General features: G+C 35.5%; 2 protein-coding genes across 2 annotated transcripts; both read right to left on the bottom strand.

Moving 5' to 3' along the window:
• Positions 1–25: 25 nt before the first annotated feature.
• LOC131983826 (interferon-induced protein 44-like) lies at positions 26–5,031 on the bottom strand. The gene is made up of 5 exons (XM_059348636.1): positions 4,794–5,031; positions 2,971–3,120; positions 1,415–1,586; positions 295–395; positions 26–187 (listed from the first exon to the last, which is right to left on the bottom strand). Exons 1-5 carry the CDS (start codon positions 5,013–5,015, stop codon positions 26–28), a joined length of 807 nt encoding a protein of 268 aa, XP_059204619.1. The 5' UTR covers positions 5,016–5,031.
• Positions 5,032–8,763: 3,732 nt separating this feature from the next.
• Positions 8,764–15,430, bottom strand: LOC131983438 (interferon-induced protein 44-like). Its single transcript, XM_059348148.1, has 6 exons — positions 15,366–15,430; positions 14,287–14,485; positions 13,785–13,934; positions 11,682–11,853; positions 11,484–11,584; positions 8,764–9,925 (listed from the first exon to the last, which is right to left on the bottom strand). Exons 1-6 carry the CDS (start codon positions 15,428–15,430, stop codon positions 9,761–9,763), a joined length of 852 nt encoding a protein of 283 aa, XP_059204131.1. The 3' UTR covers positions 8,764–9,760.
• Between the last annotated feature and the right edge of the window lie 459 nt (positions 15,431–15,889).

The raw sequence follows: 15,889 nt of genomic DNA, 5'->3' as shown, positions 1-15,889 counted from the left end.
AAGTCTTCCTCAGCAGTATTCAGGTCTACAGGTTGTTGAGGAAGTCTTCTCCAAATGTGATCATCTGTCTCAGAGCGCTCAGTATCAGAGCATTAATGTCATCATTCGTGCTGTTTTCTGACTCGTAGTTCTTCACAAGAAAGATGCAGTTTGGTGGCAGGCCCAGCAACGAGCTGAACTTGTTGACCTACGTAACAGCATTTCAGTTGATCAGTGAAAAGAAATTCTGAATATTGAGCCTATCCAAGATTTCAAATCCAACAACAATTCGAAAAATCACCAATAGAAACCCACCTGTTCCTTCAGATACTTGCTCTTATAGACCTTCTTCATGTCTTTTTTTACCTTCGGACAGGCTTCATCCACTTTGGTGAGAATAGCCAGTTGGGGAATTCCTGTCGAGACAGAAACCAGTAAATCAGTATTTTAACCCTGTGGAGTGTCCTAAAGCTCCAAATAATCCAGACTTGTTGCCTCCATCAGACTAGAAAACAAAGCAGCGTGGAGCCCTACTGTACATTTACCTCTAAAGTTCTGGCTGTAAACTCCATGAGGCCAGTTTCAGTTTGATGATGATATACCAAGTAAAACTGGAGACAAGCTCAAATAGATTTAGTATCAAATGATAGAACTGGATGGAACCCTCTTATGATTTGACACCTTTGTTCACATTTGCAACATTTAAAATTCTTTATTGAGCATGATAGTGTTTCTAAAGTAAAAAAAAAGATTCAAAATCACATTTTATGTTGGACTAAAGGACTAAAAAAGACACAAAAAAGCCAAAAAAGACACAAAATGACTAAAAAATAAAATAAATTACCAAAAAGACACAAAATGACCAAAAAAACCACAGAAGACACAAAATGACTAAAAGACACAAAATAACTAAAAAAGACAACAAAATGACCAAAAAAGACACAAAATGACAAAAAAAAGAAACTAAATGACCAAAAAAAGACAAAAAATGACCAAAAAAGACACAGAAGACACAAAATGACTAAAAGAAGACAAAATGACCCAAAAAAACACAGAAGAAGATACAAAATGACTAAAAAGACACGAAATAACTAAAAAAGACAACAAAAGACACAAAATGACCAAAAAAGACACAAAATGACCAAAAAAAGACACAAAATGATAAGACAAAATGACCAAAAATGTTGGTTTTTCTTTGGTTCTTTTTGGTTCAAAATGTTGATCCAGTAAGTCAGAAAAAAAAAACAATTATTATCAGGTCATATAGGTGAAAAAAATATACCAACATGACATTTAAACATGTTTTAAGTGGTGAATACAGGCAGGATGGAAAGGAGTCAAAGATGGACAAAATAGCCCAAAACTCCCCAGAGTTAAGTTTTATCTCTGCAGGTATTTTGAGCTAGTCCACACAGGGTAATAAATATTGTCTGACCCATTTCACTGGCTGCCAGTCTGACTTCTCTCATCTTCTTCACCACTTCGTCGTTTGCTATGGACACTAAGCCGGCAGGAAGCACAGACACCAAAACGTGAACTCTGTCGTCCAGAGCGGGAGATTCGTTGTAGCCCTGGTCAGCGTCTGTCAGCTGGCCTTCAGGACGGAACTACAAAACAATTACTCACTTTAACAAACTACTACAAATCACAATTAGTTTAATAGAACTATGTAACTCTGGTTCATTGTTGAGTCTTATTTGACGACCTGGAAATAAAACTCAACAACCATCCAGAAGAACCTGCTGCACCTTTCAACTAAAACTATCCGTAGGAAAGAGTTGCTCATATCAAGGTTATAATAGTTAGGGATTTTTTATTAGTTTTAGTTTTAATTTCGTTATCAATTTCTGTTTTCAAATTCAGTTAGTTTTAATTATTTTTTAGAGTGTGTTTGCTTGTTTTTAATAGTTTTATTTTTTGGAAAATGCTTAGTATTAGTTTAGTTTTTATTAGTTTTAATTTTTTTGTAATGGGGTATTTGTTGGGTGCCAGAATAAAAAAAGTCACAATAAATGTTGCCTTTTTGTCAATTTTTTCTTTTAAATGTGTCACTTTTTCTTGTAAATTCGACAATTTTTCTCTGAAAATTTGTTACTTTTTTCTCATAAATTCGTCACTTTTTTCTTGTAAATTTGTCACTTTTTTTCTCGTAAATTTGACACTTTTTTTCTTTAAATTTGTCACTTTTTTCTTGTGAATTTGTGACTTTTTTCTTGTAAATTTGTCACTTTTTATCTCATAAATTTGTGAATTTTTTTTATTAGTTTTAGTTGAGTTTTTATCAGTTGTAGTTGTTTTGTAATGGGGTATTTGTTGGGTGCCAGATTCAATAAGGTCACAATAAATGTTTCCTTTATTTCCTTTGTCTGATCCATCTCAGCCCCAATAAGTTTATTAAGTCATAAAACCAGATAGATGAAATAGATTTCATATCAACCAAAAAGGTTTACGGATGAAAAAAGTTGACAAAGACGAAAACGAAGGACATTTTTACTATAATTTTAGTTAGTTTTAGTTAGTTTTGGAACCACAAAATACAGTTTCAGTTAGTTATCATTCTTAAAAAAAACTTTATTTCAGTTAATGAAAATGTTTTTTAAATTCTAGTTTCCGTCATTCCGTTAGTTTTCGTTAACTATAATAACCTTGTTGCTCAATCTCTTCCCTGAGATCAGTTTGGATGTCTCGGTTATTTTGAAGGAGAATAGAATTGAGACATAATAGAGATCAGGGGCATATACTACTATGAGATCTCCTCAGTTTTCCACTTCTAAGTATTTCTCAGCTCAACCTCCTTTGTCTTAGTGATGTCTTTGTCTCTTTTTAGCTGATCTCTTGCTCCTAAAGGTCCCTTAGAAGAAGTTATCCAGAAACAAATGATCACAGAATGAATATGAGAAGCTCAAACTGATCTCAGAGAAGAGATTGATCAACACATGAGCAACTCATCTTTCCTACGGTAATATCAATAAAGAGTTTAACTGGTTGTACCTTGTAGTTTTCCCTCACATGTCCCATCAGGGCCAATTTGATGTCCTCAACATGAACCCCGCTGCCATTCTTTGGCTCAAAGCCCATGATGTCATTGAAGATGAATGAATAGAAGCTCTCCTGGTCTTTGTGGATTGTATAAGCTGTGTACTGAGAAGCAGAAGGTGAAGCTGTCAAACAGACGTTTCATCTTTATAGGGAACAGCGAGATGACATCAGATTAAACTCTGTTTTTCTTTAACAGAGAATATAATTAGTGTAAAGCCAACACACAGAGCAGACATACAGGTCACATGCACATGTTAATATGTCTGTAGATGTTTTTCACTCTGTCAGCTCTCAACCATTTCCCATGCTGGGGTCACCCTCTGTTCTGGGTTCTATGTTCCCGTTTTTCCCCTTTTTTAAGAAAAAAGGTCCTACACTGCAAAAAAAAGCCAACTTGTATTTTTTGGCCTAAAACAGTGATTTAAGTTGGTAAAACTTGGAAATATAAATTATTGACATTTAGGGTAATAATGTAAGTTAGCACGACAAAGGAAGCCAGTTGTCTGCTCAAAAACAAGTTGGTGAGTTGTTGTTACTTATATCTTTAAGTTGGGGTTCACAACAAGGGACAATAGTTCTGATAACTCTTATTTCTTTGTTGTGAAATGCGGGAAAGCGGTGAAATTATGTCATTAGCGAAAGCTAGCGGCTAACTGATGCTAGCGGCTAACTGATGCTAGCGGCGCTGCTTGTTACAGCTACAAGAGTAGCCATTAGCGTATCAATGCTAACTCAAAATTGTGGTCACAACATTAGCTAACATTTCATAGCGGCGTTACAATCGTGCCAATTCAGCACATTGCAGAAGTTAGCAGAAGTAAGGATTAAAAGTTATTACAATGTAATATTATAAGATCAAAAATCTGAATTCAGAGTTGAGCAAACTCAAAAACAAAACTTAAAATATTTAGTTTAATTGTCCAACTTAAAATTATATCGAAGTTTGTTGCCTTGAAATTTTGAGTTCAGCCAACTTTTCTTTTTTTGCAGTGTATGGTCCCCTGTAGCAATACATACGTGGGAAAAAGTTGCTTTTTTCCCACTTTTTTCTCTTAAATCTGCGACTTTTTTCATGCAGATTTGCCACTTTAAATCTCTTAAATCTGAGACTTTTTTTTCTTGTAGATTTGCCACTTAATCTAGTAACTTTTTTCTCGAAATATTACCTGAAGTTACCAAATATAGTTCTTTGCCTGATAAAGGGTTAAAGTTTGGGTGATTTTTAAGATGTTGTTCCAACATGATCTCACAGGAATCCGTGAAATAGCCACGGATTTGTTTAACTCAAAATCCGTGGAATAGCCACGGAATCACTCAAATTTCCGTGAAACTGACACGGATTTCGCTACAATGCAAGTTAATGCCAGTCATATCCCGTGGCTATTCCAACATACAAAGTGATTATGTACATTCACTGAGTGAATAATTAGAAAAAAAAACATATTACTCGCTAGAAATGTAATAAAAATCAATTTTTATGCAGCAACTAAGTCAAAATATTGATTTTTTTTTCACTAAAAATGAGAGAACTGTCCGCCATGTTTTTTGTTCTGACCGCCGGGACCTTGAAAGTCACGTGACTTGGAACAAACCAATAGGAACAAATATCCATGGAATAGCCACGGGATATGACTGTCATTAACTTGCATTTTAGTGAAATCCGTGTCAGTTTCATGGAAATTTGAGTGATTCCGTGGCTATTCCACGGATTTTGAGTCAAGTGAATCCGTGGCTATTTCACGGATTCCTGTGAGACCAGGTTCTGTTTTTCATACCTTTGTGGTGAAGGTGCTTCCACTGTTTGCGTCCGTCAAGGCTCGACCAGTTACTCTGCCTCTTAAAACGCTCTCAACAGAGTTGAAGAAACTGGACTTGCCGGCTCCGGCTGGTCCATGAAGCAGGATCCTGAGATGTTTGACTTCTTTGTTTTGAGGTTGGTAACTTCTCACAAAATGTAGATTCTCCTGGTTGTTGCTTTTAATCAAAGAGAAAAACATTAAAATACTGAATTATTTTTTATTAATGAATGCACAACAATATAAAGACTCATACTGACTGTAGCAGAGGCCTCCATGGCTGACTGAAGTATGCTAAAGAGAAATGAGACAAAACACTTTTAAAACTTCATTAACACTCATTTCTAAAGATTCAATTATAAAAACAATGGTAACACTTTACAATATCCATCATTTATGAATGGTAAACAGTTTATTAATGTTTAATCATCAGTTTTAAACCGTATATAGGCCATTTAGAATGGTAAATACATCATTTATTAATGTTTAACTAACTAAATCATTTAGAAATGACAAATAGATGGTATATTAATTTAAGTTTATAGTTAATTTACCATCAACAAACAATTAAATTATATAATAGTTTATTATTATTATTATACTCATTATAACATTTTTAACACCATATTAAGTATGTTAATGATTGTGAAATGATTCATAAACCTTTAAGGAATTGGTTGAAAACATTTAACGATTAAATATGTATAGCACTTTAAATGGTTAATAATTGTTTTTTAAACCATCCATAAACATGACTTAGTTGGTTATTGTAAAAAACAATAAATTGCAACATTTAAAACATCTAACAAAGAGGTGAGTTTGTGACTTACCTCCTCCCATAGCTGTAAAACAAAACATTTACAGGTAAATATGCAGGAATTTTGTTATTGGCTCAAATCAAATGAGACTCTCATCTTAGTGGTAAAGATAATTAATGTGTAATTTTATCTTTTTACGAATGTTGCGAAATAGAAAAATGTCAGAGTGAAAGGCTGAGTGAGTTAGTGGGAGATACACAATGCAAATAATGGAGATTAAACATGTTATGCAATCAGTGACAGAAGTTCAGTTGTGTTAAAATATAAAAAGATGATCACAGGAAACATCCGTTAAAGTATCTCGACAATAATCCCAAATTTAGAAATTATAGTTCAAGTCCATCAAAGTTTAAATAAAGAAGAAGATTTTAACTTTCAATTGAAATACATTGAAATAAGAAAAGATAGCAGCAGAGGCTCCACTCTGCTGCATATGAAACATGAATCCCTGAATAAATGAGTGCAGCTAATGCTCATTTGGTGTTTGGGTGGTCGACTTCATGCTCCAGGATCCAGCAGGGGGAATTGTTTCTTAGGGTTACAGTTTGTGGTTTTATAGCACCACCATGTGGCCAAACTGCACCACATTGGACACTTCACTGCCCTGGAACCAGATCAATACACCTCCCAGTTATGAAGTAGATCAGATGAACACTTCTTGAGATATGCAAAGGACACAAACAAATGTGTTTCTGTGATAAATATATATATATATATATATATACATTTTCATTTTTATTATTACTTTTATTATTATTAATAATATTATTATTATTATTATTATTATTATTACATTATCATTTTTATTATTACTTTTATTATTATCAATAATATTATTACTATTATTATTATTATTATTATTATTATTATCATCATTATTAGTATTATTATAATGATTATTATTATTATCATTTTTATTATTACTTTTATTATTATTAATAATATTATTACTATTATTATCCTTATTATTATTATTATTATTATTATTATCATTACCATTTTTATTATTACTTTTATTATTATTATTATTACTATTATTATTATCATCATCATTATTATTATTATTACTATTATTATCATTATTATTATTATCATTTTTATTATTACTTTTATTATTATTAATATTATTATTATTATTTTTATCATTGTAATTATTATTATTATCATCATTATTACTACTATTATTATTATCATTACCATTTTTATTATTACTTTTATTATTAATAATGATATTATTATTAATAATACAAATATTATTGATATTATCATTATTATTATTTTTATATTATTTAGTATTTTTATAATAAAGACTAACAACACTAAAATTAAACATCCAAACTTTTTACCATAAGAAATGTTTTACTTTGTTGACAAAAATCATTCAATTTTATTTATTAATTTATTTAATAAATTATCATTAACCAAAATAAGTAAATAGCAATTTAGCTTCACAGTCACAGTTGACGACCATGAGGGCAGACACAACACAAAGTCTCTGCCATGTAGCTTCAGACAACAACAAAGGTTTTTTTTACTTTCAGTTGATAAAATAAGTAGAAGGATGAAAAAAAAATTAATTTGTCCTCCCACTCAGTGAACTTCATGATACAGTCCATGCAGTAAATCATAAGAGAATTGTGTAAATCTGTCATACTTCTGTAGTTCCCCTGCTTTTTTTGTTTAATCTTTCCATCCTAAGAAACTTTATTATAACTTAATATAACATTTATCAGTACTTATATATATTTATATATTACTGCTGTGCCAGTGTAAACAAGAGGTGACGGTTAACCTCAAGTCATGACTCTGAAACTAAAGCTTTTTGTATTCTGACTTCCTTTTTTTAACCCTTAAAAGAAAAAAACGTAATGAAAGAACTAAAGGTTTAAACATCGTTTTGGTTTCTTTTGGGTCATGTGATTTCAAAGGATTGCCTCATTGTGTTTCCTGTTGAATTTCCTAAACTCTTGGTGTGTGTCACACAATGAACTCCAGCCTCTCGTCATCATAGTTACACTACTTTTACATTTTGAAAAACTGATAAAAAGTCCAACTCACATGCTTTTGCACTTTATTATATTAAGTTCAGCTTTTTATATACAGTACTGAGCAAAAGTCTGAGGCAGGTGTGAAGAAATGCCTCGAAGAATTGATGCTGGTTTGAAGGCAGAGGGTGGTCTCACCAAATATTGATTTGACTTGGATTTTTCTTCTGTTCACTCACTTTGCATTCTTTAAAATTGATAAAGATAAACTTTTAACATTTCTACTTTTGAAAGCATTCTTATTTTACAGTATTTTTTCCACACCTGTCAAAAACTTTTGCACAGTACTGTATTTCATCAACTGTCTCTAATAGCAGTTTGATGCTCTTTTGAAAAAAAGAAATAAGAAAAATGATGCTAGCATGAGGAGGATTGACAAAATAAACAGTCCTTACCTTCTCTTAAGCAGCCCTGCACAGTGTGCCACTTCAAGTTGGCAGAAAGTTGTTTTATAGGTTATCCACTTCCTTTCACTTTCTTTTATCCGTTTTAGATTATAGCCAATCACGTAACTTAATGTCAGACTTTTTTACCAACACTGCTACACCAAAAAAAGTCCCGAGGCAGCAGAATCACTGAGCTGATACACCGTGGAAAGTACCTGAACGTGTACATGCAACGTGTTGTTTCATGTAGTCTTCAGCACTGTTGCTGTGGTTTTAGAGAATACAGACCACATACAGTAAAGTTTTGGTTTCTGTTTACTTTATAATCTTCACTCACAGAGAATGGCTGCTGTGCTGAGCATTTTGAAGTGCCAGGATGCAGGCGTTTGGCTCAGTAGATGTCATTTTGTCTTTTTGTTATTCTAGAAGCAAATAGAAACGAAAATTTAAAAAAAAAATGCTCATACCATTTAAAAAATTAAAGTGTATTTCATCTGCTGATTGTCTTTCAGTACTTTAATTGTTTGTTTGTTTGTTGGTGAATGTCCCTGAATTATAAATGTCACATTGATTGCTAAATATCGCTCCACAGTTTGATGCCTCGTCACATATATCATTAGAATTCATGTTTGGGCAAAAGAAAAGATCCAGCATCAGGTTTTGCTTATTCATACTTTATTCATTACAGTAAAGATACATTGTGACAACAATAAAGAACTCAGGTGGTAGTGAAGTGTGAACCAACTTGGCAGTGCAAACAAATCTGGAATCAAACAATATAACTGCAACAGAGTCTTAGTAAAAATAAAAAATGAAAAACAACTAAAAACATGCATGATGACACTTTTGCCAATTGTGGCTGTTTTCTTAAAAAAAATATCCAAGGACTGTCATAATTTCTTTACAGCTCACAAGCATGACCCTTTTTTTTCTTTATTAAGAAGACTATACCAGTGGTCATCATGAATGATGTCGACTATCTTCTACAGGACAAATTTGAAAGTCTGCCTTTTGAATTCAAACTTATAAACACCTCCGTGCCATCAGCCAAACCGTTGGTAAAAAATAATCAGCTTTAACTTGGAATGGTTGTACAGAAGAAACTGCTACAGCTTCTCAGAAAGGCCTAAATGGCCTAAAATGTCTTGCAGACCTTACAATACAGTGAATACACAAAGCTAAATGGAAAAGAAAACATGCAGATAACATTGAAGTTATTTTACTTCATGTCTTAATCATTCAAGGTTTGTCTCAGCAGAATGCTCTCATGAAGGGTTTGTATGATTTCCGACCAAAAGTAATGCCCTGGAATGTGTAGCTTTTCCACAAATTGCATAGATTTTCTCTGGTGGGGTAGAATTAAAGCCATGTAGGCGCCTATAGGGCGGGTGGAAGCTGTGGTGGATGGATCTCACAAACACCAGCAGCCCAGTCAGCAAAAAATGTTTTTAATGCCTGAGGCCAGAACAACAGGAGACCAGCAGACCTGGAGGCTGGTGTTCGTGTCCCGTTGGAAGTTGTGTACAGAAGTAGCTTTCATAACCCTAACCCTGTTCTTTTTTCCTCACATTAACTCTGCTGTTGGCACCTAAGCTTAATGTAAACTTAATGTATGATACGAATTTCAGTGCGCTACTTTTTGTGGGGAATCATACAAACCCATTCATGAGAATGTGTTTGCCTCAGCAGCAGCAGGTCTACTCGAGGTAGCTGACGTAGTCGTCACCAAAGTTAACCATCTGCTTCAGTGCGCTCAGTATCAGAGCATCAGTCACATCGTTGGGATCGACTTCTGAATTGTAGTTCTTCACAAGAAAGATGCAGTTCAGTGGAATCCCCATGAAAAGGTGGCATTTGTCGACCTGAGTGTTAAAGTAACAGCATTTCAGTTAAAAAGCAAAGTGGTGTTGTGATCGAACTACAGGTGAATCTTGGGTTCATTTGTGGACTTTAACATTTGTCTCCTGCAGAGATCTTATCTCAGGGTGAGGCCTCTTCCTTCTGAAGGATTCCACAAGGAATCCTGAAACAACTGCAACTCTAATCTTCCCTGCACATCAAAGTTGTATGAATAAACGCAAAGTTCACCGCAACTGCTTCATCAAACAACAAGGACTAACCAGCAACTTAATTTGCAAGACAGCAAATTATCGAAACTCAACCTGAAATCAAACTTCCTTCCACGCCTTCCATCGAAAAGGATTTCCCCCTTTTCCAACTGGACTGTGAGTAAAGTAACTGGTCATAGATCAGCAATCAGCAAGGACTTTAGTAGTAGTACATCTTTCCTCACTTTTGTAAGCCTAAACTAGATTAGACTCTTAGAAATCTATACTCAATGGATGTGTGCTTTTATTTGCTTTACTTGTTTAGAATAGATACTTATTATTACAAATGCTGTGTATTTAATGTTGTACACTGTGAACGATATGCTAGCCTATTCTGTGACAAGAATTCACAATTCCTTCAACTACTTCTAAATATAAATATGGTAATTTGATTATAATTATGTTCATAATTATTAATGAGTGTTCCAATTTAGGTGAATTGGCTATATTTTTCTGTTTTACAGATGGTGCCCCAACGAGCAAATCAAGTCACATAATTTAATTAATAATTATTTATGATAATTATTAATAATTCTGATAGCCATCTTACCACACTTTTGAACCGTGAGATCCACACGAGTGTTGCTCAGGTTCATCCTTACATATTTGATATCCTTATGGGAAGGTTAGCATTTATGATAACGCCCTTTTATTTACATATTTGACGCCCTGTGCAAGGTCATAAAAGAGGCATCCTTAATTCCCAACAGTGTTGACCAAAGGAGATTTTTTCATGCAAAAATTCTGAAAACTTTTTGGACCTGGTAAATGGATGGACCTGCACTTATATAGCGCTTTTCTAGTCGCTATGAGACCACTCAAAGTGCTTTACACTACAGACTGCGCTCATTCACCCTTTCACACACATGTTCATACTGGTGGCAGAGGCTAAACGGTGCCACTTGGGAATTCATTCACACACCGATGAACGCAGCATCGGGAGCAATTTGGGGTTCAGTATCTTGCTCAAGGATACTTCAACATGTAGGCTGCGACGGTCAGGGATCAAACCCCCAACCCTTCGGTTGGGGGCCAACCAACTCTACCAATTGAGCCACAGCCGCCCCATTTTTTTAACATTTCAATATTTTAAAATCTAAAAAATAGTGTCCATGTATCATCTCATCATTCAATTATTCCATTGAATCCAAAAACAAAAAAAACCAATCACTATTGAATTACAGTACATTTTAAAAAATGCTGGAAAAGTTAGACAGGTCAGACAGATGGACTTTTGTCTGTTTGGAATGTAGGATGTTAATAATATTTGAATTGAGTGATCACATGATACCAAGCACCAATAGAAACCCACCAGTTCCTTCAGGTAAATGCTCTTGTAGACATTCTTCAGATCTCTTTTCGCCTCAGGACAGGCTTCATCCACTTTGGTGATAATAACCAGTTGGGGAATTTCTGTCAAGACAGAAATCTAATCAATATTTTTATGCATTTATTTGTAACCATAAACCCCAATATGACACCATTAGTTGACAAAGAGTAAAATCCTTACCCATGTCACTGGCTGCGAGTCTGACATCTCTTAGCTTCTCCACAACTTCTTTAGCTACTATATTTATTTGGTCGGCAGGAAAGACACAAACCAGGACTTGAACTTTGTCAGCCAGAGTGGGAGATGACCTGTAACCTTTATCACCCTCCATCAACCGCCGTTGGGGATTGAACTATGAAATGATAAAGATTCAGTCAAATAATGTCTTTTTTGCAATGCAATTTACTTTGAAGTGAAAATATGAATTGTGTTTTGTGCGAAATACACGGAATATGGTAAAACATTTTCGAAAATCAGCGTTAGAGCAAATCACATGTACCCAGGTGATGAGGATACAAGGGCCTTGACATTGATCAAATAGTGGAAAGAAATGAGGATCAACAGCGTTGTCACAAATACATTGAGGTTGGAATGAAATGTTTTTTTACCTCTTTCCATGAAATGATTATGACAATATTATTTATTCTTGACAGATAAAGTGTATAACATCTCAAAAAAGGGTTATTTAATCTCTTCTAAACATATCACAATTAAAATGAAACCACAATTAACAGAAAACAAATGATTCCAACTTTAAGGTGGATCATGTAAAAAACGATGAATAAATTAAAGGCAGCCTGTGGAGGTATTCGCCTCTAGTGCTATGGAGCACTTTTTCTTTGAGTGTGTTGCTTTTTTAACAAGATTTCCAACCTAATCAACAGAAAAGGTCTTTTGTCAATACATACACGTACTGTTAACGATGGTCAAAAAAAAAAAAAAAAAAGGCTGCAGCTTCATTACATTTACAAAACCACCGATCTAGGTTCCGGGCATTTAAAAAAGTGATCTGACAGGTGGAGAGGCGTTACCACCAGTGCATCTGTGGCACAGTTACAGATGAGAATTAAGTCAAGGTTCTTGCCAGCTTTGTGAGTAGGAGGACTTTGGACCAGCTGGAGGTCAAAGGAATGAATTAACGACATGAAGTTATTAGAGTCTGGACTGTCGAAGTGGATGTTCATGTCACCCAGGACAAGCAACGGACAGTCATGATCAGGTATGGAAGAGAGCAGGGTATCTAGCTCATCTGTAAAGCCACCCAGCTGGCCTGGTGGACAGTAAATGACAACAACGTAGGCTTTAACAGGAGCAGTTACTGTAATGGCATGGTATTCTAAAGTGTCATATTTGGTGAAATGTAGCAGTGGGGTGAAATTCCATTTATTGGAAATTAGCAGGCCAGTCCCACCTCCTCGCCCAGAAGGACGGGGTGTGGGAGAGGGTGTAGTTGGTGGAGAGAGCAGCAGGGGTGGCTGTGTTCTCAGGTTTGATCCAGGTCTCAGTGAGAGCAAGGAGCTGAAGAGAAAGGTGGTTGGTGTAAGCCGTAATAAAATCGCTTTGTTTACTGCAGATTGGCTGTTCCACAGGCCCATGGAGAAGGAAGTGACAGTGTGTGAGGACAGTTTTAGAGGCCGAAGGTTAGTTAGGTTTCTGCACCATCTGGCAAGGTGTTTTCTGTGTGGACCGGAGACAACAACAGGAATGGAGCGGCACATATTGTAAGACTGGGGAGGGAATAGGACTGGTTCCCTTTGCTCGGTGAACTTGAAACTTCTCTTAGCCTCGTCCGTCTTACCCGCCCCTGTTGTTGTAGTGTGATTGGAATTAAACGTGGCTGTTCTCGCATTCAGGCTGATTGTGACGAGCGTAGACTGCCCTCTGCCAGAGCTGTGAATGGTTGGAATTTCCAATTGAAGTGCAAAATTGCTCACACCTGGGGGTTGTTACCAACCGCAGATGGCCCCTTAATTGCTCACTTGCCCTCACAGAGATGAATTCTGAAGATTCAGAATTCAGAAAGAAATGCAGATTGAGGCTAATCACAGAAAATATTCAGAGAAATTCAGACTGCCCCAGCTGAAAAACTCTAAGATCTCTTACTGCCCAGTCAGTATAGTTTCAGTGAACTTCTCTCAACACAACCAGAGGACTTTCGTGCTGTAGTAGTAAACATGTAAAAAATGCGGGATTCAAACAATTTTACAATATGTATTTTCTTTGCTGAGTAGAAAACTCCACAGGGCACCTTTAAATGAAATCAGAGTTCAGAGAGGATCGTACCTCGTGATTTTCTGCAACATGTCCTTTCAGGGCCAGTTTGACCTCTTCCACATCAACTCCAGTGTTAGTGGATTTCTCAAATCCCATGATGTCATTGAAAACGACAGAATGAAAACCACCCGAATCTTTCTTGAACTTGTATGTTTTGTACTGCAAACAGAAAGGGCAATTGTTTGCATCATTTTAGCAAATCTACACAGTATGAAAATATTAAACCAACACAAATATCTACTTTGCTTAATTTTATGCAGCAAAGAAACCCTCATTGACAAAATACAGGATTGGAAAATGTCTGAAGTTTTGAGAAATAAACGTTGTTCAAAATAATTCAAAGAGTGACTTGTTGCTTCGTCCTGCTCTTTCAAACGAGAACACTAAGTGCTCAAAGTTCATTTCTACTTCCAGTTTCTATATTCCTTATGTTACTTTGTTCTTCACAAACTTCCAGAATTAAGAATTAAGGAACATCTTTCAGCTTATTTTCACCACATTCAATAGTTACCTTTGTGGTGAAGCTTTTCCCAGAGATTGCATCTGTCGGAGCTCGACCGGTAACTCTGCCTTGTAAGACAGTGTCCACAGAGTTGACGAAACTGGACTTGCCGGCACCGATTGGTCCATGAAGCAGAATCCTGAGATGTTTGACGTCACCGTTTCCAGGTTGGTAGTTTTTCACAAAGGTGAGATTCTCCTGGTTGTTGCTGTTTATTAACGAGAAAAAACACTAGAGTTGAATACTGTTTTGCTTTTATTATTAATAATGGCACAACAGGAACATAGTGACTTTTATTGTTGCCACACACACAAACACACACACACCAGGCATTTAAGTTGTGTGTTAAGGAGCAAAACCACACAAAAGAGGGCATCAAACTGTTAGTTCATACTCACTCTGGCAGAGTCCTCCATGGCTGATCAAAGCACTCTACGAGGAAAATAACACATGTTAACCAGTTGGTGTTCAAATTCCTTTTTCTGTTTTGAAAATGGGTGGTTGTGGGCTGTGGATGTTTAGGGGGAGATAGCAGGGCAACAATAAATGCCACATAGAAGTGATGAAAGCTGTGAAGCTGAAGATTAATTTGAGATGAAGCTCAGCACTGTGTGTCAAGTTGTTCTGGTCAAAAACATCTAATTAAAATGAATGAATGAATGAATTAAATATTTATTGAAACTTATAAAGGTGTTTAAGGGGTCATAACATTAATAGTATGCTATCTGAAGTCCATTTCCAGGTTCAACTGTGTCCCTTAAGTTGTTACAATTTTTGGGTAGATACCATTTGTTACATACACTTTGAGCTGAATAATGCAATTTTACTCATATCAAGAATGAATAAAAATGGTCAAAAATCACTCCAGAATATAACATCAATATGCCAAGATCTTTGGAACAACAGAGAAGAATCCATGCTGAGATTTTGGTTGAAAAACTTTGGTCATTTTGGAGATTTGTGCTACATAAATTTGTGCTACATGAGAAAAACTATGTGGTTTTTGCCTTAAACTGCATGTTATCAGCATAAAGTAGTAGTATGTATGTAAAGAGGAGACTTGTGGGGAAAAAGTAAAGGGAACTTACTAGGAGGTGGTGGAGGAGCTGGAGCTGGAGCTGGATCTGGAGGAGCATGATGAGGATGATTGCATCTGGAATGTCGTTGTCCCATGGCTGTAAACCTTATTTTTCACCTGGCAAAACTTAAAATAAAAAATAAAAAAACACAGGAGAGAGATAAATTCTGATCAGAATTGAGAGTTTTTGCCTCTCAGGGCTCCCCTAAAAAGTTATGTCAAAATTTATAAACTTTCAATGAAAAGTTGAATAGTTCAGGCATGTTTCGTAGCGTGTCCCCTTTTAATGCTGGCTGCTAGAATCGGCCAATCAGAGCCCTGCCTTCTGTTCTGAGGCGAGCACATGACTGTGTCTGACAGATGGGGGGTTGATGGGAGCCGGAGGTAAATCTGTGTGATATCTGTGAGGATTGTTCTCCATCCAGTCGTAATTTTCAGTTGTGTGCGTCCATAGACTTGTAAGTTATATTATTCGATGCGTATTTTTTGGCTATTAACACATATTTTTATCACTGTAATTTTGTTTGGATTGGT

This window comes from Centropristis striata, chromosome 13 (assembly GCF_030273125.1).
Source record: "Centropristis striata isolate RG_2023a ecotype Rhode Island chromosome 13, C.striata_1.0, whole genome shotgun sequence".
In the NCBI taxonomy this organism is placed as follows: Eukaryota; Metazoa; Chordata; class Actinopteri; order Perciformes; family Serranidae; genus Centropristis; species Centropristis striata.
This window is presented reverse-complemented; position numbering and strand designations above follow the sequence as displayed.

Excerpts from the sequence above, each read along its gene's own strand:
- LOC131983826 (XM_059348636.1), bottom strand. The coding sequence starts at position 5,015 with ATGTTTTTCTCTTTGATTAAAAGCAACAACCAGGAGAATCTACATTTT. Across the intron at positions 3,121-4,793 it reads GAAGCACCTTCACCACAAAG|TACACAGCTTATACAATCCA; the intron begins GTATGAAAAACA and ends TCTGCTTCTCAG. Across the intron at positions 188-294 it reads GCAAGTATCTGAAGGAACAG|GTCAACAAGTTCAGCTCGTT; the intron begins GTGGGTTTCTAT and ends GCTGTTACGTAG.
- LOC131983438 (XM_059348148.1), bottom strand. The coding sequence starts at position 15,430 with ATGCAATCATCCTCATCATGCTCCTCCAGATCCAGCTCCAGCTCCAGC. Across the intron at positions 13,935-14,286 it reads GGAAAAGCTTCACCACAAAG|TACAAAACATACAAGTTCAA; the intron begins GTAACTATTGAA and ends TTCTGTTTGCAG. Across the intron at positions 11,585-11,681 it reads ACTCGCAGCCAGTGACATGG|AAATTCCCCAACTGGTTATT; the intron begins GTAAGGATTTTA and ends CTGTCTTGACAG.